This window comes from Neoarius graeffei, chromosome 7, assembly GCF_027579695.1.
Source record: "Neoarius graeffei isolate fNeoGra1 chromosome 7, fNeoGra1.pri, whole genome shotgun sequence".
Lineage (NCBI taxonomy): Eukaryota > Metazoa > Chordata > Actinopteri > Siluriformes > Ariidae > Neoarius > Neoarius graeffei.
This window is the reverse complement of record NC_083575.1, coordinates 77566655-77589973: the sequence shown is the minus strand read 5'-3', so window position 1 is coordinate 77589973 and position 23319 is coordinate 77566655. Positions and strand designations below refer to the sequence as shown.

Below are 23319 nucleotides of genomic sequence, written 5' to 3'. Positions count from 1 at the left end.
ATTACGGTTTATCAGATGATAAGCATCACCTAAGCGCTTCATTCGACTGCTCAGCTTTATGCTTTGAATAAAAGCGTCTGGCAAATGAATAAAAGGAAAGAAGTCGATTTGTTATCTTTAGTTGTGTCAAATGTCAAACAGTTTGTTGTGTATTGTTTTCTTGAACATAGAAAGTGATCAGACAAGTGATAATTCCTATTTTCCCATTGCTATAGTTAAGTCCAAACGTATTTGGACGGTGACACAATTTTTGTAATTTTGCCTCTGTACACTACCACGATGGATTTGGAAAGAAGTGATTGAAGTGGAGAATTTCAGCTTTAATTCAAGGGGTTTAACAAAAAAAATTGGATTAACCATTAGGAATTAGGCTCGGAAGCCATGGCCTGATGGTTAAAGAAGCAGCTTTGGGACCAAAAGGTCGCCGGTTTGATTCCCTGGACCAGCAGGAATGGCTGAAGTGCCCTTGAGCAAGGTACCTAGCCTACAACTGCTCTCCAGGCTGCTTTGGGTATGTTGTACATCGCTCTGGATAAGAGCATCTGCTAAAAGTAATTGGACAGACTAACATAAATATATGCATCATTTTTAATACTTGAAATCCTTTGACCACGTGAAGTCTAGAGCCCATGGATATCACTAAATGCTGAGTTTCCTCCTTTCAGCTGCTTTGCTGGGTGTTTACTGCATCTGCCTTCAGTTGCTACTTGTTTGTGGGTCTTTCTTCTGCCTTCAGGAAGTGAAAAGCAGCTCACTTGGGTGAACTGACTTGGACATTTAAAAACATTCCATTTTTTACCTTAAGAAACTCTTGGGTTGCTTTCACGATATGTTTTGGGTTATTATCCATCTGTACTCTAAAGCGCCGTCCTGTCAGTTCTGCAGTATTTGACTGAATCTGAGCAGAAAATATATTTGTATACGCTTCAGAATTCATCCTACTACTTCTATCAGCATCAATAAACACCAGTGGCAGAGTTCCACGGGCAGCCATACATGCCCATCTCCACCATATTTGACAGATGATGTGGTTATGCTTTCAATCATGAGCCCTTCCTTTCCTTCTCCATACTCTTCTCTTTCCATCATTCTGGTACAAGTTAATCTTGGTTTCATCTGTTCAAAGAATCTTGTTCCAGAACTGAACAGGGTTTCTAGCAAAGTCTAATCTGACCTTTCTGTTCTTGAGTGTTACCATTGGTTTGGATCTTGAGGTAAACCCTGTATTTACACTCATGAAGGGGTCTCTTGATTATAGATGTCGACAATGGTAGGCCTACCTCCTTGAGTGTTCTTGACTTGGCTAGATGTTGTCAAGAGGTTTTTCTTCACTAAGGAAAGAACTGATGATCAGCCACTTGGTGTTTTGGTGTTGCTGAGCTCACCAGTGCATCCCTTTCTTTATAAGAATGTACCAAATTGTTGATTTGGCCACTCCTAAAGTTTCTGTTATGTCTCTGATAGGTCTGGTTTGTTTTTCAGCTTTAAAGCCGGTTTCTACTTCTGTGGAGAATCTATGCCGTAGGTATGGTGTGGAAGTGTTTATACTTGCGTGTAAAGGTTAGCATGTCTTCTATTGCATGAAACACATCAGCATTTGCTGACATCGAAGAAGAGCCAAAAATCAACGGGAGTTCTGTGTTTCACTGGATGACTAATAAACATGGACAAAATGTTATTTTGAAACAAACTGGGGAAAAAGAAACCTTGCGTGATTAATAATAAACCAAACGAATTCTCTCTGAAAGCATTCCTGAAGCACTTTAAATGGCCTGTGTTCAGCAGTACGAGTAGCTCAAAGCACTTCTGGTGTTTAAATCCACAATTCTATCAATTACTAATTGACAGATTTATTATTATCGAGTTGTTATGGTTCACACCACCTACACTGTGTGTTTACTGGGAGTCTGTTAGAAGTGATCCTGCATGATTAAACTGGCTGCTATAATGAACTACAACTGCTATAGAGCCTCACACTTGATATTATTATATTAACACAATTTCATGATCTGTAGATTTCCATAAATAAATCCGTTATACAGTAACATGATCATTTCACGGGCGGCACGGTGGTGTAGTGGTTAGCGCTGTCGCCTCACAGCAAGAAGGTCCGGGTTCGAGCCCCGTGGCCGGCGAGGGCCTTTCTGTGTGGAGTTTGCATGTTCTCCCCGTGTCCGTGTGGGTTTCCTCCGGGTGCTCCGGTTTCCCCCACAGTCCAAAGACATGCAGGTTAGGTTAACTGGTGACTCTAAATTGAGCGTAGGTGTGAATGTGAGTGTGAATGGTTGTCTGTGTCTATGTGTCAGCCCTGTGATGACCTGGCGACTTGTCCGGGATGTACCCCGCCTTTTGCCCGTAGTCAGCTGGGATAGGCTCCAGCTTGCCTGCGACCCTGTAGAACAGGATAAAGCGGCTAGAGATAATGAGATGAGATGAGATGATCATTTCACTGTATGTGAAGGAAAAACTCGCTTGTTCATTTATCTTCACTGTTCAGTGAATCTGTTGAAATGCTGATTTTACAGAGTGTTTTTAAATGTCCAATTTACAGAATGTCTCTTCAATTGTTCCATGTTTGTTCAACTCACTTTCAAAATGGCGGAGAAGAAGCAGCAGCCAGAAACGTGTAGGAAGAACTGCAATGCTACCAAGCAGACCAATCACAGTGGTTGTGATCTGCATCGCCATGACATGTAGCGCCATTTCTGGGGAGGTGTGTGTCAGGCTATGGTGTAGCCTATGACACTGGTTATGTGGATACACCATACTTATGGCATAAATTCTATGCAGAAGTATAAGACAGGCCCAATTATGGCCTCCGTCTACTGCATCGACACATCTTTAGACCGCATGTTGAGAGTTCCCATGAACAGCTGCCCAACACTTGGAATCAACTCCCGACCTTGTCAACTGTTAATTGTTAATTTGTCATGAAATAATCAGGAACCAGGCCATGAAACTGCTTATCAGTCAATTGCCCAATTACTTTTGACCCTGTGAAAATAGAGGGACTATGTAAAAACAGCTGTAAATCCTAAATGCAATATTATTATTATTATTATTATTATTATTATTATTATTATTAAAGGCCTTGAATTAAAACTGAAAGTCTACACTTCAATCACATCTTGATCATTTCATTTTAAATTCACTGTGGCGGTGTACAGAGGCATAATTGTGCATATTGCGCCACTGTTCAAATACTTATGGACCTGACTGTATGGGAAAGCCTTTGTATCTAAAGTCACTTGTGGAAGGTGTTACATTCGAAGGTTGGATCTAAAATGTGTGTTTGGCTGCACGTTGCTTGAGAGGACTGTGTGTTTCTGGCCCATGTGGGAGACGACGCCATGCTTGTGTTCCTAGCTGCCATATGACTTACGAGAAAACATAATGTCCTCCGGCCTTCAGATTTTAGGTGGAGAGACAAATTTGTAGCTGCCAAGTCTCTTCGATTAGTTAAAGCACACAAACACTGGTGCTGCATGTGCTGAGAGTAAAGACTGTGAGGTGTTTTGCTCTGATGTTTGCAGAAAGAACGAGGTGGAAGTGGAACTGCTGGCTCTGTGAATCACTATCAGAGCAAAGGGAACTGGTGGTGAGGTGACGGTGCTGTTGCATTTTTTTGTTTTATGTTTTTTTTTAAATAATCTCTCTCTCTCTCACACACACACACACTTCAGAATTCATTATTGACTAAACAGACAGGGTTGAGAGCAAAAAACCAACAGCTGGTCTAAACACTGGGCAAAAATCTTTCTATTTCACAATTAATTTAGGTTTTACACTGTGTCGTCCCTAGAAAAGTCTGAAAAAGATGATGAAGAAAAGATGATGAAGGGCACAGGACGGAAAGAGACTTGGCTTCTAGCTAGAATCAGATCTTAGAGATTGTTGGTTTAAATATAGTGACATCACACATACAATACACAACATGTAATAATCTTCCCATCATATTAAATGGAAAGAATAAACATAAAAAAAACAAAAACAAACACTCCGTCTATAGAAATGATTTTCATTTTTCTTTTTGAGAAAAGAAAAAAAAAACTTTTCTGGCCCATCTCAAAGGTCCCCCACCCCCAAACATTTTCCACATTGGCTATTGGCTGGGGAAAAATTCCTCCATCCAGCCGTCCGTTGAGTCCAGCTCTGCACTGTCCGACAGGCCGAACGAGACCCCACTCCCGGTCCCTGATTGGCCAGCATAACCGTAAGCCAAGTCTTGACTTGATGTCCGTTGATAGCCTTGTGTCTGCCCGCTTGGCATATAGGCCCCTCCACCTGGTCCTGCCCCTGCCATGGCCTGTGTGGAGCCCTGTCCGAAAGCAGCCATGTTGGGCACGGCCTGACCCATACCTGACATTGCCATTCCCCGTGGCTGATTGGTCCTTGGTTGGCCTGCCATGTGAGGCATCATGGGTCCGCCCATGCTTGCTGGGTTGATGGCCCGTGGGTCCACCATGCCCTGACCGCCCATCCCTTGGCTAAAATGCTGCTTGGGCATCCTTGATGGCTGCCCACCTTGCATGGCATATACAGGGTTACTGTTAAACGCCACCATGTCGTTTGTAGTCCTCCCACTCATGGCCTGCATATTCTGCTGCTGCTGCTGGGGCCATCCCTGACCTCCGCCTCCCATCATGCTTTGCAGTCTCTGAGCCTGGGCTTTGGCCATTGGCTGGCCAGCCGGCTTCATCTGCTGTTGAGAGAGGGCAGGGTTCATCATCATGCCCTGCCCATATCCACTTCCAGCTCCGCCTCCCACCATTCCCTGGCCGCCCGTGCCTGCAGGTCTCTGTGCCATGGCCATGCCAGCCTGGTTGGGGTGATGCTGTGGCTGGAGCATCTGACCCATTCCTGAGTTCATGCCCTGGTACATGGCTGCCTGCGTGCCTGCCTGGCTTCCATAGGCCATGCCCATCTCGCCCTGAGTGGGCATGGGACCAGGGTTCTGAACTGGTGCCATCTGTAGCATGCCTTGGTTCTGCTGCTGTTGCTGCTGCTGTAGGAGACGAGCGTTCCTCATGCTCTGAAGCGCCTGGTTCCTTGCCGCCATCTCTTGCTGTGTGCCTAGCCAAGCACAGAAAAACATTACGTCATGTTTCAAGGAAAATTAAATTAATATTTCAACCAAATAACACTAACTCTGACTTGAAAGCTCCTGGGATCCAATTAAAGCTCAACTGTATAACATTATAACTGTTTTTAGCAATGTGTAAAATTCTTCAGTAAGTAAAGAAATAGAAAACCAAGATTAGTAATTCGACTCTGCATGAAACGCACAGGCACACGCACGGCAAATCAGCAGCGAGACTGTGTAATGCGATGCATGGTGCTTTTCTATTCATTTGGAAAGGCTCCATCAATCCTGATAGCCCATTCCAGTGCAGACTGAAATTGTGCCGGGAAATTTGGGAGGAGGGCAAGTTGCCATGACAACAGGCAATGTGAGGGAGAAAGTTCAGTGCTGCCAATAAATATATAAAGAAATAAGCAAACAAGCAAACAGAGGCAGCTGATGTTTTGAAGAGGGGAGTGAGCACAGACTGGAACTGAGCCGAGTGATAATGCCACCATCACTGTAAATGACTCTGTGTGTGTGTGTGTGTGTGTGTGTGTGTGTGTGTGTGAGTGAGTGAGTAAGTGTGTCAATACGTTGTGGATTTGACTGGTAGACTATAAGTTAAAACTCATTCTAGCTTTCGCCAAATTCATTTTCCCCAGTTTTGGTGAGACATTTCCAGAGGTGGACAGTAACAAAGTACATTTGGGTACTGTACTTAAGTACACTTTTTGAGTATCTGTACTTTACTTGAGTATTATTATTTTTTTAAACTTATGACTTTAACTTCACTACATTTGAAAGGCAAACATCGTACTTTTCACTCCACTACATTTCTGTCAAGGTCCTCGTTACTCTTTACTATGAAGCAGCTTTGAAAGTGGATGTTTTTTCTTTTCTTTTCTAAAACATGATTGGTTTTCTCGCAGGTGACACTGAGACAGCCGATCAGTAATCACTAGGGTCACGTCACGTCCATAGACTGGATAAAATCAAGCTCAATTATTTCTCAACAGCGTTATTTGAACACAATCAGTTGATGGCAGAATGGAAAGAGGCGGTTTTTCTGGAGAATGTGTGCACCCATGGCCATACCTAGAACCCATATTTCAGTTTTCTGAAAGGATTAAAGAGTCATTTAATTTTAAATGTTTGCTTTGTTTGCCGAAAACGAACCACATCACGGCCGACAAAAACTTGCCGTCCGACCTGTGGAAGCATATTGAGGTATATAAACGTTTTATTCCAAGAGAAAGCTTGCAATGAAGTTGTCTGTGCTTTTAGAGCTAGCGATAACATTGCAATAGCTATGCAGTCTGGTTAGTCAAATGACTTTCTATAGATTTTTCCGCCAAGTTGTCATCGCCTTGTCCACGGCTAACACTAACACATAGCTAGTTAACTTGGACACTGTTAGTTAGCATGTAAAAACGGAGTTACACTAACATGAAGAACGTTAACTTATCTGAAGTGCTTTCAGAAATATGTTTTAGCATAATCTTGCCAAATAAACAGAATGTAGAAATCTTTCTTTTCTAGTAGCGTTAGCTACCCAATATGATTTCGAGTTTGAAAATAGCTTGCTAGCATGTCGGGTGGAGCTTCATAGCTAGCTCAATGTTAAACCACCATGATGCACAGCATGTGTTCATTTTGTGAATTCACATTTCTGTCTTTAGTAACAGCGTTAGGTTTTGTAAGTGCTGTGGCAATAATACAACGATGCATTGACAGAAAACGTACTTTTAATGCTTAAGTATTTTTAAAAGCAAGTACTTCAGTACTTTAACTTAAGTAAAAATTTGACTGGACAACTTTCACTTGTATCGGAGTAACATTTGACCAGCGGGATCTGTACTTTGACTTAAGTAATGAAGTTGGGTACTTTGTCCACCTCTGGACATTTCACTTTACTGATATATTCTGCTAAACAGAGGAGTGATAATAAGGAGTTATTACCACTTATTATTAAATCTCCGCTTATTATTCATTTATTCGTCTTCAAGTGTATTATTATTCAGGAACTACAGTAAAAATAGGAATGGTACATTGTCACAGGGCTGTGTAACGTCAGGCCCGAGGTCTTGAGAGTTTAACAGGTTAAAATTGTGAAGTTGTATATCTACTCTGAGGCTAACTCTTATAGCAGGTGTTTAGTGGATTCAGCTCAAGAGAGCGAAAAATGATGTCAATCAATCAGCCATCCCGAAACTGCTAGTCTTTTGCTTGTATTAATTACTGTACTCAATGGAGGAAATTATGCTTTAATGGTTACTAAACTGGCCATTGTCCTTGTAAAAGAGGTGTGGCCTCTGTAACTGTCAGTCGCGGTCTTTGTGTTGGTTAGTTTCAGTGATAGAGGCGTGGGCTCTGTACCTGTCAGTCCCAGTAAAGGAGTTGTGGCCTTTATGCCTGACAGTGCTAGTGAAGGAGGTGAGGCCTTTTATTCCTTAAATCTGACTATATATATATATATATATATATATATATATATATATATATATATATATATATATATATAACACACACTAGTGCATCTCAAAAAATTAGAATACCATGAAAAAGTTCCTTTTTTTCATAATTTAATTCAAAAAGGTAAACTTTCATATATTCTATATTCATTACATGTAAAGTGAAATATTTAAAGCCTTTTTTGTTTTAATTTTGATGATTATGGCTTATAGCTCATGAAAATCAGATATCCAGTATCTCAAATTATTAGAATATTCCCTAAGATCAATCAAAAAAAGGATTTACAATACAGAAATGCCCAACTTCTGAAAAGTATATTCATTTATACACTTAATACTTGGTTGGGGCTCCTTTACCATGAATTACTGTATCAATGCGGCATGGCATGGAGGTGATCAGTCTGTGGCACTGCTGAGGTGTTACTGAAGCCCAGGTTGCTTTGATAGTGGGCTTCAGCGCATCTGTATTTTTGGGTCGGGTGTTTCTCATCTTCTTCTTGGCAATACCCCATAGATTCTCTATGGGGTTCAGGTCAGGCAAGTTGGCTGGCCAATCAAACACAGTAATATCATGGTCAGCAAACCATTTGGTAGTAGTTTTGGCAGTGTGGGTAGGTGCTAAGTCCTGCTGGAAAAGGAAATCAGCATCTCCAAAAAGCTCATCAGCAGATGGAAGCATGAAGTGCTCTAAAATCTCCTGGTAGACGGCTCTGTTGACTTTGGACTTGATAAAATACAGTGGACCAACACCAGCAGATGACATGGCACCCCAAATCATCACAGACTGTGGAAACTTCACACTGGGCTTCAAACACCTTGGATTCTGTGCCTCTCCACTCTTCCTCCAGACTCTAGAACTGCGATTTCCAAATTAAATGCAAAATGTACTTTCATCTGAAAAGAGGACTTTGGACCACTGAGCAACAGTCCATTTCTTTCTCTCCTTAGCCCAGATAAGACACTTCTGACATTGTCTCTGGCTCAGGAGTAGCTTGATATTAGGAATGCGAAAGTTGTATCCCCTTTCTTGAAGATGTCTGTTCGTGATGGGTCTTGATACACTGACACCAGCCTCAGTCCACTCCTTGTGAAGCTCTCCCAAGTTCTTGAATCAACTTTTCTTGACAATCCTCTCAAGACTGCAGCCATCCCTGTTGCTTGTGCACCTTTTCCAGCCACCCTTTTCAGCAATGACCTTTTGTGGCTTACCCTCCTTGTGGAGGGCATCAGTGATCATCTTCTGGACAACAGTCAAGTCAGCAGTCTTCCCCATGATTGTGGTTGTGTGTACTGAACTAGACCGAGAGATACACTGTGCTCATACTGTTTTACTCAAACTCGAAATGAAATATTCTAATATTTTGAGATGTTTTTTTTTTATGTTTTTGTACTGTATGCCATACTCATCTCATCTCATTATCTCTAGCCGCTTTATCCTTCTACAGGGTCGCAGGCAAGCTGGAGCCTATCCCAGCTGACTACGGGCGAAAGGCGGGGTACACCCTGGACAAGTTGCCAGGTCATCACAGGGCTGACACATAGACACAGACAACCATTCACACTCACATTCACACCTACGGTCAATTTAGAGTCACCAGTTAACCTAACCTACATGTCTTTGGACTGTGGGGGAAACCGGAGCACCCAGAGGAAACCCACGCGGACACGGGGAGAACATGCAAACTCCACACAGAAAAGCCCTCGCCGGCCACAGGGCTCGAACCCAGACCTTCTTGCTGTGAGGCGACAGTGCTAACCACTACACCACCGTGCCGCCCCTGTATGCCATAATGATTAAAATTAAAATAGAAAAATGCTTGAAACATTTTAGTTTATGTGTAATGAGTCTATAATATATAACATTTTCACTTTCTTAAATAACTGATGGAAAATATTGAACTTTTTCACAATATTCTAATTTTTTGAGATGCACTAGTGTGTGTGTGTATATATATATATATATATATATATATATATATATATATATATATATATATATATATATATATATATATATTTTTTTTTTTACTACAATTGAACTGGCCTGAGTTTCCCAAAAGTATCGCAGCACAAAGATCATCATTAAATGGTAGAGCGAGCAGCACAATGAACTCTCTCTCTCCTAAATAAGATGCTCTTAGTGTTAAGAGGCTTTTGGGAAACCTCTTGGGACAAGAGGGACAATTCTTCGTATGCAAGTGACGTCACGCTTATTTTCCAAACCGGAAGTCGGCCATGTTCAATGATAACAACAACCAAGATATAGCGATGCTTCACATCTGAGCTGCTGCAATGCTTCGTGATTTCCTTTTGTTTTCATTATCTTTGAAGAAAGACAATGCCTACTTTGCATGTGAGATATAATTGTGGTAATAATGCTACTCGTGACAAAGAGAAACGGTTCTTCAGAATTCCCCAAATAATTAAAAATGGCGACAAAACAGAGGAAGAACTGTCCAGAGAGCATCGTGCGTACGCTGTGGTTCAAAAACATACATTGTAAAGACTTAAGTCAGGAAAAAACTCATTACACCCGCATGTGTGGTGACCACTTTATATCTGGTAAGAGTTCGTTACTAATTAAAGCTGTGTTTTCTGCTGATGAAATTGAACTTTTGAGCTTTAGCCCAAACACACTCTCTGCTTCTCACCTTGCAGGAGCACCGGCAAACCTACGCGATAAAACAAATCCAGATTGGACACCAACACTCAACTCAAATTCGGACACAATAAGATCAAGATGAAAACTCATCTCGCAGTCTGAAGAAACAATATGATAAATGAAAGATCTGCCAAGAAAGCCAGATTAGAAGCAGCGCAAACCTGAGTGAGTTTGGATACACAAGAAGAACAATGTGAGTCAACTTTGCCAGGTGAGATATTAGTGATGCCGTTCCAGTAACCCAGTAGAACGAGATAGTTCATGATATCAGGGTATTAATCAGTGGTAATTAGGCTAAATCTTCTGTATAATCGGACGGCTTTAACATATCCGGGTCAAAGCCACAAATGTCCACTTTTTCTCTGAATCTTGACCTGGCAGAGGACTCTAGAGAATCATAATATTTTGAGAAAGTCAGAGATGCGTCATAGTTCTTGTTCGCACAAGATGGCATTTTGAATTTGTATATCATCCAACATGGCGGTGGGTGAATACGTCACACTGTTTTGTCACGTGGGTGCACACGAAGAATAATTAATCACTGCATCAAAGCAAAATCAAAAGGCTAGTGCATTGAACATGTATCAAGATGCAGAGGAATCATACTGCCTCAGTAGGACAAAACACTCTGAGTGAAGCTGTGGCTTAAAACTCGATTACCAGTGTCTTGGCCTGAATTCCTGTAGTGTGTGTGTGTGTGTACACTAGTGCATCTCAAAAAATTTGAATATTGTGAAAAAGTTCAATATTTTCCATCATGAAATGAAAATGTTATATATTACAGACTCATTACACATAAACTAAAATGTTTCAAGCATTTTTCTATTTTAATTTAAATCAGTATGGCATACAGTACAAAAACATAAAAAAAAAACATCTCAAAATATTAGAATATTTCATTTCGAGTTTGAGTAAAACAGTATGAGCACAGTGTATCTCTCGGTCTAGTTCAGTACACACAACCACAATCATGGGGAAGACTGCTGACTTGACTGTTGTCCAGAAGATGATCACTGATGCCCTCCACAAGGAGGGTAAGCCACAAAAGGTCATTGCTGAAAAGGGTGACTGGAAAAGGTGCACAAGCAACAGGGATGGCTGCAGTCTTGAGAGGATTGTCAAGAAAAGTTGATTCAAGAACTTGGGAGAGCTTCACAAGGAGTGGACTGAGGCTGGTGTCAGTGTATCAAGACCCATCACGAACAGACATCTTCAAGAAAGGGGATACAACTTTCGCATTCCTAATATCAAGCTACTCCTGAGCCAGAGACAATGTCAGAAGTGTCTTATCTGGGCTAAGGAGAGAAAGAAATGGACTGTTGCTCATTGGTCCAAAGTCCTCTTTTCAGATGAAAGTACATTTTGCATTTAATTTGGAAATCACGGTTCTAGAGTCTGGAGGAAGCGTGGAGAGGCACAGAATCCAAGGTGTTTGAAGCCCAGTGTGAAGTTTCCACAGTCTGTGATGATTTGGGGTGCCATGTCATCTGCTGGTGTTGGTCCACTGTATTTTATCAAGTCCAAAGTCAACACAGCTGTCTACCAGGAGATTTTAGAGCACTTCGTGCTTCCATCTGCTGACGAGCTTTTTGAAGATGCTGATTTCCTTTTCCAGCAGGACTTAGCACCTACCCACAGTGCCAAAACTACTACCAAATGGTTTGCTGACCATGATATTACTGTGTTTGATTGGCCAGCCAACTTGCCTGACCTGAACCCCATAGAGAATCTATGGGGTATTGTCAAGAGGAAGATGAGAAACACCCGACCCAAAAATACAGATGCGCCGAAGGCCACTATTAAAGCAACCTGGGCTTCAATAACACCTCAGCAGTGCCACAGACTGATCGCCTCCATGCCACACCGCATTGATACAGTAATTCATGGTAAAGGAGCCCCAACCAAGTATTGAGTGTATAAATGAATATACTTTTCAGAAGTTGGACATTTCTGTATTGTAAATCCTTTTTTTGATTGATCTTAGGGAATATTCTAATAATTTGAGATACTGGATTTCTGATTTTCATGAGCTATAAGCCATAATCATCAAAATAAAACAAAAAAGGCTTTAAATATTTCACTTTACATGTAATGAATATAGAATATATGAAAGCTTACCTTTTTGAATTAAATTATGAAAAAAGGAACTTTTTCATGGTATTCTAATTTTTTGAGATGCACTAGTGTATATATATATATATATATATATATATATATATATATATATATATCATTTGTCCAGATTTTAGACAAAGACGTGAGCGTAGTTTACTCTGAAGCCTACCCTGATTACAGGGTGAAGACTGGACAGAGATGCCCATTTGCAGCAGCTGACGTGAACATTGTGCCACGTTCAACAACCCTGAACATGTCTGATGTGAGACACACACACACTCCCCAGGTCCCATTCCCACTGATGGCTCTGACTAAGAGGGTATTTCCCATCGGATCTACATCTAACATGGTTTCCATGGCAACGTGACAGAACAATCAATAGACACACTTCCCTTCAGGGTGTGTGTGTGTGTGTGTGTTTGTGTGAAAGTGTTTAGATTAGATTAGATTAGATTAGATTCACTTTATTCATCCCACATCGGGGAAATTCACGTGTTACAGTAGCAAGAAAATATCATACAGATAACAAATAAAACTGAAATAAAAATTAGACAAACGAGAGATTAAATACAGAGGGCTATTTGCATTATGTACCGTGAGAGGCTCGGAGCGTGTATGTGCTTTCCATTTCATACAGTTGTGCCGATGTGCTTGCTTCTGTATGTGCTCGTGTGTGTGAATGTGTGCATGAATTCTTGACTGTGTGTTCAGGGAGTAGGAGTGTGAGAGTGTGTGCAAGTGTGTGAGCTCTCTCATTAGCTCAGGAGGAGGCAGGAGCAGTCGGTGTTCTTGACAAAGTAGTAATTTGGAGACTAAAAGAGTGACTGATCTGCCGTGAGAAGAGTGAAATAAACAAATGAACTCCGCAATGAAGAAGGCAACAGATCACGCCCAGGAATCAACAGAACCAAGCTGTCATGCTGTTCTTTTTAGTCGCGTCTGTCGAAAAGCATGACCTTTGTCCTTTGATGTAGTGAAAAGGTGTGGAGTAAATACAGTTCAAATCACTTTTTGTTCGAAGGAGATATTAAAACACAAACATTATGTGTCCTTATAGTGACGTTACCTGGAGGTAGTTTATTTCCAATTGGCAATTAACAGTAGCCTCAGTAGTGCTCTGTTGGTCTTGTAGTACACTAAATAGGCTGCACAGTGCCATTATGTTATGCTGTGCTCTATGTAGTGAGCACATGTAGTGAAAATGGTAACTAATTTATCCTCACTGTGGGCTTTTTTGGGCACAAATAAATTGAAGATGGTGAATAAGTAGCATAAGAACAGTCAAACTGAAGTCAATATCAGTGACAATAAATCATCATTATGGAAAAATAAATCAATGAAACAGAAAATTCAATTTGAGGACACAATGGCACCGCTTCTTTGTGAATTTTTTTGAGGAAAAAAAAAGGCTTAAAAGTGAAAGTTTTCTCCATCCATACTTTATGCAATAGAAATTCATGGTGTAGTATTGAGGTACTAAATATCTTCAAGTAGTTTAAAATTTAAATGCATTTATTAAAGCAGCCCTAATACACATTTAATGATTATCTCTACTGCAAATCTATAGGCCTTTTTTATATCCACATTCACTGGATATGAGCAATCGCGCGCTCTGATTGGCTACTCTGCTACTAGGATATCAGCTCATATACTGTACCGTGAGTAGAGAAAAACAAAATGGCGGAGCGTGTTGCTGAACCAACCGAGGACAAAACAAAAACTCTATTCGAAAACAAAACCCGCAAAAATACAAAAAAAAAGAGCAACAAAATATGGAATACAAGTATTTGATGGTAAGAACGCATCTTTTTTTTTCAAGAATTATTATTAGCGCATTTTTCACAAATTGCTCCTGTCATTTCGCCGGCTTGTTTACATTCTAAGCAGAAATTATTTTTCAGATGTTTTGTATAAAAGTTTTATTTATAGAATTTGCTAAAAATAAAAATGCTCTGTTTCTCAAAATCCAGTGAATGTGGATAGAATAAAACAGTTATTCCACTCAATCTCGTCGTACATGGCTTATAGCCGACTCGGTGCTACGCGCCTCGTCAGCTATCAGCTCATGTACGGCTCGATTTCGTGGATTAACTGTTAAATATACTAAGCACACAAAGTGGTATATACATGTTAAGTGACAATGGATGGAATACAAGGAATGTAACTGTGTAACTGCTCGTGTCTTTTGTTTCTTACCCTGAAACTGTTGGAGAGGATATGGGTTTCTCTGTGCTTGACTTATCTGCCTCGGGAGATGCTGCTGCTGCTGTTGCTGCTGTAACTGCAAATAAACACACAGTCAGTGTACACACACACGCACAGACCTCACAACTGCAGCTATAGATTAAAATGCACAAAAAAGGGAACAGATAAGCTGATGTGAGGGAAAAGCTTAAACAATAATGTGAAGGTAATTTCCGGAAAACAGTACAGATCCTTGGAGAAGTGTTTCTGTACGTGTGTGTGTTGTGTTGGTGGGCAAACCAGAGCAATTTTTTACCCAGAAGACAGAGGTGTGATCATCTTTCAATATCAGTTAAGAGTCTCTTTAGCAGTATAGTCTCGGAGATGGAAGAGAGAGGAAATTAAAACAGCAGGTGGTGTGTGTGTGTGTGTGTGTGTGTGTGTGTGTGTGTGTGTGTGTGTGTGTGTGTGTGCGCATTTGCAAACACATTACTTTGATCTGTCTCACTTTAAATGTACTTAAGTGGATGCCCTTTTGTTAAAACGTTACCAACATACAATAAAAATAGTCATTTGAATCTATTTAGGGATAAAAGATGCAAACCGTAAGCAGTAGAAATAAGGAAATGTAGAGAGATCAGGCCAACTGAAAAGCCTGAAAAGTGAAAAATGTGTAATCCAGAGAGAGAGAGAGAGAGAGAGAGAGAGAGATAAGACAGCGGGAGAGAGACACACACGAGAGAGAGAGAGAGATGAGAAAGAGAGACACGAGAGAGACACAAGTGAGAGATAGAGAGACACACAAGAGCGAGAGAGAGATGAGAGAGACATGAGACAGAGACAGATGAGAGAGAGAGACACGAGACAGACACACACAAGAAAGAGAGAGTGACATGAGAGAGACACGAGAGAGAGACACGGGAGAGACACACACAAGAAAGAGAGAGAGACATGAGAGAGACACGAGAGAGAGAGACACACACGAGAGAGAGACACACACAAAAGAGAGGCGAGAGAGAGACACACACAAGAGAGCAAGAGACACGAGAGAGAGATAGAGAGACATGAGAGTGAGAAAGAGAGAGAAGAAAGATAGAGAGAGACGCGTGCGCGCATGCAAGAGAGAGAGATACAAGACAGGGACAGACGAGAGAGAGATGAGAGAGACATGAGACAGAGACAGATGAGAGAGAGAGACACGAGACAGACACACACAAGAAAGAGAGAGTGACATGAGAGAGACACGAGAGAGAGAGACACGGGAGAGACACACAAGAAAGAGAGAGAGATATGAGAGAGACACGAGAGAGAGAGACACACACACGAGAGAGACACACACACAAAAGAGAGAGAGGCGAGAGAGAGACACACACAAGAGAGCGAGAGACACGAGAGAGAGATAGAGAGACATGAGAGTGAGAAAGAGAGAGAAGAAAGATAGAGAGAGATGTGTGCGCGCATGCAAGAGAGAGAGATACAAGACAGGGACAGACGAGAGAGAGACGAGAGAGAGAGACAAGAGAGAGTGAGAGTCTTTTCTGTACAGCAGTTCAAAAAGTGTTTGTACACTCACATTGTTGTTGTGTATTTCAGCAGACTGGATCTAAACCGAACCAGACTGAGTTTAAAGTGCAGAAAGTCCGCTTTAATGCGATGACATGTACTGTATATCTACAGTGGGTGAAACATACGGGAGGAAACCCTGTTCTTTTTACACACAGCCCCGTTTCATGAGACCAAATATTCTGTCATCTGAAGCCATCAGTAAACCCTGTGTACGTGTGTATTTTCACTGGGCATATGTCAGTCCTGTGCCTGTTTTCAGTTCCTGCCTTTGACGGCTCGAACCTCAGTATCAGCATTTCCATTTGAATCCGTTTTGCTGCAGAATCCGAGCCAAAACAACACAAGACTGTGCCACTGTCCAGCTACTTCCTCAGCTGTTCAACAAAACAGATTAAAGTCCCAGATTTTGAGCTGAAAGTGTCTTCAAGATTATCGCAAGTCCACTAGCTTTGACACTGGTGTTTCCGCTCACTGGATGCTTTAAGATTTTCACACTATTCTGGGGAAGCTTGAGAGACTGAACAGGAGAGCAGCAGTTTCTAAAAGTCAAAGCAGAACTGAGATCACATTTTTCTGCATTCTGATATTTCATGTGGACATTAAGGAAAGCTCTTGATGTGTATCTGCATGATTTTGTGCACCGTGCTGCTGCTACCTAACAGCATAAAGGTATGAATGTACAGGCGTACAGATGTTCCTATTAGTAGCCAGTGAGTGTATTTCAAAAATAACCTGGCTGAATGCATACATGTCAACCTATACGGAATGTCCGTATTTTATACGGATTTGATTCAATAAACGTAGTATACGGGCGTACAAATAAAGTTATACGGATTCTTTAAAAAAAACTTCAATATTTATTTAGAGCTATAATCAATTCCCACGATGATAAAAGAGCGCATAACATTTACAAATGTACTGTACACCACAGACAGCCAGTAAAGAGTCTTATGAAATCGCGCGTTATCTTGTGGTAGCGAGACTTCGTTCCACTTTTGATCATGCGCACACCGCATTGCGAGAATCCCGCCAACCGGGAAGTAACATTTTGTTTGAAAAACGTATTTCCACCTGAGTGACTTTCACTAGCGACTGAAAAGATTCTGAATGGGCATTCCGGCAAGATCAACACAGACACTTGCTGTGACATGCAGCCTCGTGAGGTATTGGTGCAGACTGCTAAAAAAGCTGTCATGGAGTACAATTCAGAACATTAGAGTGACACTTTGTGTTTTTGTCGAACATTGGAGCTTTGTATTCATTCTGAAAGTTTATTGTTATTAATATTGAATAAAAAGTAACTTGGATATATCATTCAAATTTTAGGTAAATTATTTTAATTTGCATCTTACAAGGATTTTATAAGGGAAATACGGATTTTGGAGGTTGGTTGTACAGGTTTGATTGACCAAAGGTTGACATGTATGTGAATGGTGAAATATACACTCACCATAGGAACACCTGTACACCCGCTAATTTAATCAGTGATCCAATCAGCCAATCATGTGGAAGCCAGGGCCTAATGGTTAGAGAAGCAGCTTTGGGACCAAATGGTCGCTGGTTTGATTCCATGAACGAGCAGGAATGGCTGAAGTGCCCTTGAGTGAGGCACCCAACCCACCCCAACTGCTCCCCAGGCTGCTCTGGGTATGTTGTACATCGCTCTGGATAAGAGCGTCTGCTAAATGTAATGTAACGTAATGCAATGCATCAATGCAAATAGTTCATACTTCAATTAATGTTCACATCAAACATCAACATGAAGGAAGTGTGATCTCTGTGAGGAGATCATGGTTGTTGGTACCACATGGTACCAGATTCTAATCTCCTGGGATTTCCACACTATACCTAGTTAAGTCTCTAGAGTTTACACAGAATGGTGTGAAAAACAAAAAACATCCTGTGAGCAGAGGGTCTGTGGACTGGATGTTGCTAATTAGAGCTCAGAGAAGAATGACCAGACTGGTCTGAGTTGACTGGAAGTCTGTAGTAACTCAAATAAGCACTCTTTACAACCACGGTGAGCAGAAAAGCATCTCAGAAGTCGAGCCTCAGATTCTTGTTCTTCACTGACAGGAGTCAGCCTGATGTGGTCCTCTGCTGTTGTAGCCCATCCACCTCAAGGTTTGATGTACTGTTCATGCTGAGATGCTTTTCTGCTTACCACGGTTGTAAATAGTGATTATAAGAGTTACTATATTCTTCCTGGTAGCTCGAACCAGTCTGTCCATTTTCCTCTGACCTCTCTTATAAACAAGGTGGTTGCACACACAGAACTTAACTCTTGTATGGTGTTCAGGTCTGTGGGACCCGTTTTCGTTTTTTATCAAAGGAACAATGATACGATTAATTGTTTTTTCAAACTCACACTCATTGGCCTTGGCTCATTTTCTGTGAAGAACACAGTGCTGAGCGTAAATGAGTACACCCCCTTTGAAAAGTAACATTTTAAACAATATCTCAATGAATACAAACAATTTCCAAAATGTTGACGAGACAAAGTTTAATATAACATCTGTTTAACTTATAACGTGAAAGTAAGGTTAATAATATAACTTAGATTACACATTTTTCAGTTTTACTCAAATTAGGGTGGTGCAAAAATGAGTACACCCCACAACAAAAACTACTACATCTAGTACTTTGTATGGCCTCCATGATTTTTAACGACAGCACCAAGTCTTCTAGGCATGGAATGAACAAGTTGCCGACATTTTGCAACATCAATCTTTTTCCATTCTTCAACAACGACCTCTTTTAGTGACTGGATGCTGGATGGAGAGTGATGCTCAACTTGTCTCTTCAGAATTCCCCAAAGATAATTATTTCTTTCCACCACAAAGGTGAAGGCTACAAGAAGATCAGCAAAGCTTTACTTATCAGTCAGAATACTGTAGCAAAAATGGTACAAAAATTTAAGAAAGCTGGAACTGCAACCATCTCACAGAGACGTCCAGGTCGTCCACGGAAGTTAACACCTCGACAGGAGCGTCTTCTGATGAGAAGGGTTGAAGAAAATCGGCATGCAAGTTCACTGCAGTTATCTAAAGAAGTAGAAAGACAAACTGGGGTGACTATTTCCCGTGACACAACACAGCGTACACTACAGAGGAATGGCATGCATGGATGCCGTCCACGAAAGAAGCCTCTCCTAAAGCCCAGGCGCAAAAAAGCCCACCTAGAGTTTGCCAGGGCCCATGCTGACAAAGATGAAGACTACTGGGACTCTATACTCTGGAGTGATGAAACCAAGATAAATGTTTTTGGAACTGATGGCTTCAAAACTGTATGGTGTCGCAAAGGTGAGGAATACGAAGAAAAATGCATGGTGCCTCCAGTGAAACATGGTGGTGGCAGTGTCCTTATGTGGGGCTGTATGAGTGCTGCTGGTGTCGGGGAGCTGCATTTCATTGATGGCATCATGAATTCACAGATGTATTGCTCTATACTGAAAGAGAAGATGCTACCATCACTCCGTGCCCTTGGTCGTCATGCACTTTTCCAACATGACTAAACACACATCTAAGGCCACTGTTGGATTTCTGAAGAAGAGCAGGGTGAAAGTGATTCAGTGGCCAAGTACGTCTCCTGATCCGAACCCAATCGAACACCTATGGGGAATTCTGAAGAGACAAGTTGAGCATCACTCTCCATCCAGCATCCAGTCACTAAAAGAGGTCGTTGTTGAAGAATGGAAAAAGATTGATGTTGCAAAATGTCGGCAACTTGTTCATTCCATGCCTAGAAGACTTGGTGCTGTTGTTAAAAATCATGGAGGCCATACGAAGTACTAGATGTAGTAGGTTTTGTTGTGGGGTGTACTCATTTTTGCACCACCCTAATTTGAGTAAAACTGAAAAATGTGTAATCTAAGTTATATTATTAACCTTACTTTCATGTTATAAGTTAAACAGATGTTATATTAAACTTTGTCTTGTCAACATTTTGGAAATTGTTTGTGTTCATTGAGATATTGTTTAAAATGTTACTTTTCAAAGGGGGTGCACTCATTTATGCTGAGCACTGTATATCAGAACACATTTTCGATGACCACACACTGTACACCCCCCTACACATTTATATTACATACAGGATGTTCGGGTCCACTGGACCGGACCCGGGGCTAATAAAAGTGTGGACCTTCACTCTGTCCTCCTTCTGTCTGGGCCTGCTGTTAGTGTGTGTGTGTGAGTGTGTGTGTGTGTGTGAGTTTTGTGTTTCTGCCCCTGCTGTTCAAGCACTGACACCTGTCTGCTCTCACATTCCTACACATTTTACCCTCTGTCTTGCGGGAACCAAGACAGAAGTTCCCATAAACTGGGGGCGGGACACAGTAAATATAGCTTTTCCAATGTGGCTCCTTATCACAACTGATCAAGATGGCCAAAAGATTCTCTGCTCAGATGGACTTGCAAATGATTTTGGAAGAGAGAGAAGCTTTTGATGATGGTGTAGAGGAAGACGTTTCAGAACGTGAGGATCACATTTCTGAAAATTCATTGTCTGACAGTGACTTTGAAGAAGAGGATGAGACGGAGCATCAGCCAGTCCCAAAACCAAGACGAGCATGGGGATGACGTGTTGTACAGACTGACATGGTTACTGTGTGTGTTCAGCTTGCGTTGTGTAAACTGAACTGAATGGGTTAAATTTCTAATGAAATTCAAAGAAATAAAAATCAGTTGTTATGAAAAACCTTGCTTCATTTGTAAATTTGAAGATGAACATCTTTTTTTTCCACTCATATCTTGACTGTAATTGATTTTCTTTTTGTAAAATTAAATTTTATTAAAAAACAAAAAAAAAGAGTAGCACTTTTTTTTTTAATAAATGTAATCTAACAAAGGTAAAGGGCAAATATTAACCATATATGCTGTTTATGTTGCTTGTAATTGGGGTGAAGTAAACATCTGTTAGGTATTTAATGTAAAATTGTTTGATTGTGTTGAATTTAAAGCACCAAAATGCAGCGGCTCCACCAGATCCACGAATACTGGCTGAGTAACAAAAATACAAACACCACACAAGGGTTAATGATTTTCACATCATTCTGTGGAAACTCTAGAGACTGTTGTGTGTGAAAATCCCAAGAGATCAGCAGTTTCTGAAATACTCAAACCAGTCCATCTGGTACTAACATCCATACCACAATCAGCGTCACAGAGTTCATATTTTTTCTTCATTCTGATATTTGATGTGAACATTACCTGATGCTCTAGACCTGTATCTGTATGATTTTATGCATCATGCTGCTGACACGTGATTGGCTGATTAATGCTGAATGATATATACACATTTCAGAGCAATATGCTACCATCCAGACAAAATCTTTTTCACGGAGGAAATGCTTTTTCATATATACCGTATATAACATTTTCAGGTCTGTTGCACATCGACTTAATGTATTTATGAAACATATAGGGTGGATTTTGACACTATTTCAAGAAGCAAACCTTTTTCAGGAACCTTTCTTCTTTCAGCAAGACGATGCCAAACCGTTTTCTGCACATATTAAAACCGCATGGCTCTGTATTAAGAGTCCAGGTGTTAAACTGGTCTGCCTGCCGTCCAGACTTGTCTCCCATTTAAAACATTTGGTGCATTATGAAGCACAAAATATGACAAAGGAGACCCCGAACTGTTGAGCAAGTGAAATTGTATATCAGGCAAGAATGGGACAACAGTTCTCTTTCAAAACTACAGCAATTGGTCTCCTCAGTTCTCAAACGTTTACAGAGTATTGGTAAAAGTAGAGGTGATGCAACATAGTGGTAAACATGACCCTGTCCCAACTTTTTTGAAATGGTGAATTTGCTGACATCAAATTCAAAACGAGCATATATTTTACAGAAAACAATAAAATTTCTCAGTTTCAACATCTGATTTTGTCTTCTTACTATTTTCAATGAAATATAGGGTTTCCATGATTTGCAAATTGTCGCATTCTGTGTTTTTATACCACCACACCAGAGGGGGATATACTGGTTTGTTTACCTCTGTCCCTCCATATCTCCATTCGTCCAAAACACCCTTTTTCTCAGCAACCACAAATCATAACCACTTGGTACTTGGTACCAAACTTCAGCTTGGCGTTCTATACCATATATAACATTTTCAGGTCTGTCGCACATCGACTTAATGTATTTATGAAACATATAGGGTGGATTTTGACACTATTTCAAGAAGCAAAATGCTATTTCAAAATGAGAGTTTACCAGGATGCTATTTGAAATAACTGGGGAGAGACACTGCTCTTTACGTACTTGTTTCAGGGTTCATTATTTGTTGAAGTTAACATTCATATTAAGTATCCTATTCCTTCGATTGCTTGCATTCTGATATAAGCAAGCGGGGGGGGGGGGGGGGGGCGTAAGTGAGCAGTAGCTTACAGCTGATCTTGTTATTTACAGTTTATACAGCGTCCCAACTTTTTTGGAATTGGGGTTGTACATATTTTACTGGAGTGAACATTACTGATTAGTCAAATACAAGTTTCAATACTTAATGTTAAGTTTTTGTAACACTTCTACAAAAGTCTTGTGTAAAATTGTGCAAATGTGCATTTTGAAAATAATTCTAGTGACATGCTGCTCGTGAAAACTAAATAAAACTGTAAAAACCAATACAACATTAATCTCAACCTTTCCATGTTCAAGGTATTCCTGGACTTTTTTGCACCACGTTGCTTTCGCAGTTCCTGCAGGGTGATGGAAAGGAAAACCTGAAATTCATTCAAGAAGTGCTTAATTCTTACTTGTGATGGTTCTCAAACCCTTTGCTTTCTCAAAAGTTGGTGGAATCTTGGCAGTGCATTCTGACACTGAAGGTGATCTGAGGAAATGTGTGTCTGTTCCCGCTTTACGACCAACAGGGAATGGGTTCTTGAATCGGTTCCGTTTAGGATTCTTTGAACCTTGGTGCCAGCTAGAGAACCAGGCCACATTTCCACCAATTTTCAGTGGAACCATTGTAATCAAGGATGCGTTATCAACAGAGGGTGATACACAATGCACAACAGAAGTAGCAAGATGGTGGATTGCATTCATTAGCTGTGAAGTTTGGTTCTGCAGATATTTGTTGTCATCCAAAAAACAAGCATGGATCAACTACTAATGATATAAAGATGGAGAAACTCTCCAAACTAATGACACACCCAGTGATGTGCTCACTGGAAAACCCAGCTATCCTTTGGCTCCAACTTTTCAGCTTCTGAACCGCTTTATTTTTGGCTGAAATGCTCTGAACGGTTTAAAAAC

General features: G+C 40.8%; 1 protein-coding gene across 4 annotated transcripts in view; it reads right to left on the bottom strand.

The window, feature by feature from the left end:
* Window positions 1-2238: 2238 nt before the first annotated feature.
* The window catches only part of maml3 (mastermind-like transcriptional coactivator 3), a 453791-nt gene continuing 432710 nt past the window's right edge, over window positions 2239-23319 (bottom strand). For all 4 annotated transcript variants that reach the window (XM_060926434.1, XM_060926435.1, XM_060926436.1 and 1 more), the window contains 2 exons: window positions 14510-14594; window positions 2239-5073 (listed from right to left, as the gene is read on the bottom strand). In XM_060926434.1, the coding sequence (XP_060782417.1) occupies window positions 4103-5073; window positions 14510-14594 (1056 nt within the window). In that variant the 3' untranslated portion in view covers window positions 2239-4102. The remainder of the gene's footprint in view (window positions 5074-14509; window positions 14595-23319) is intronic.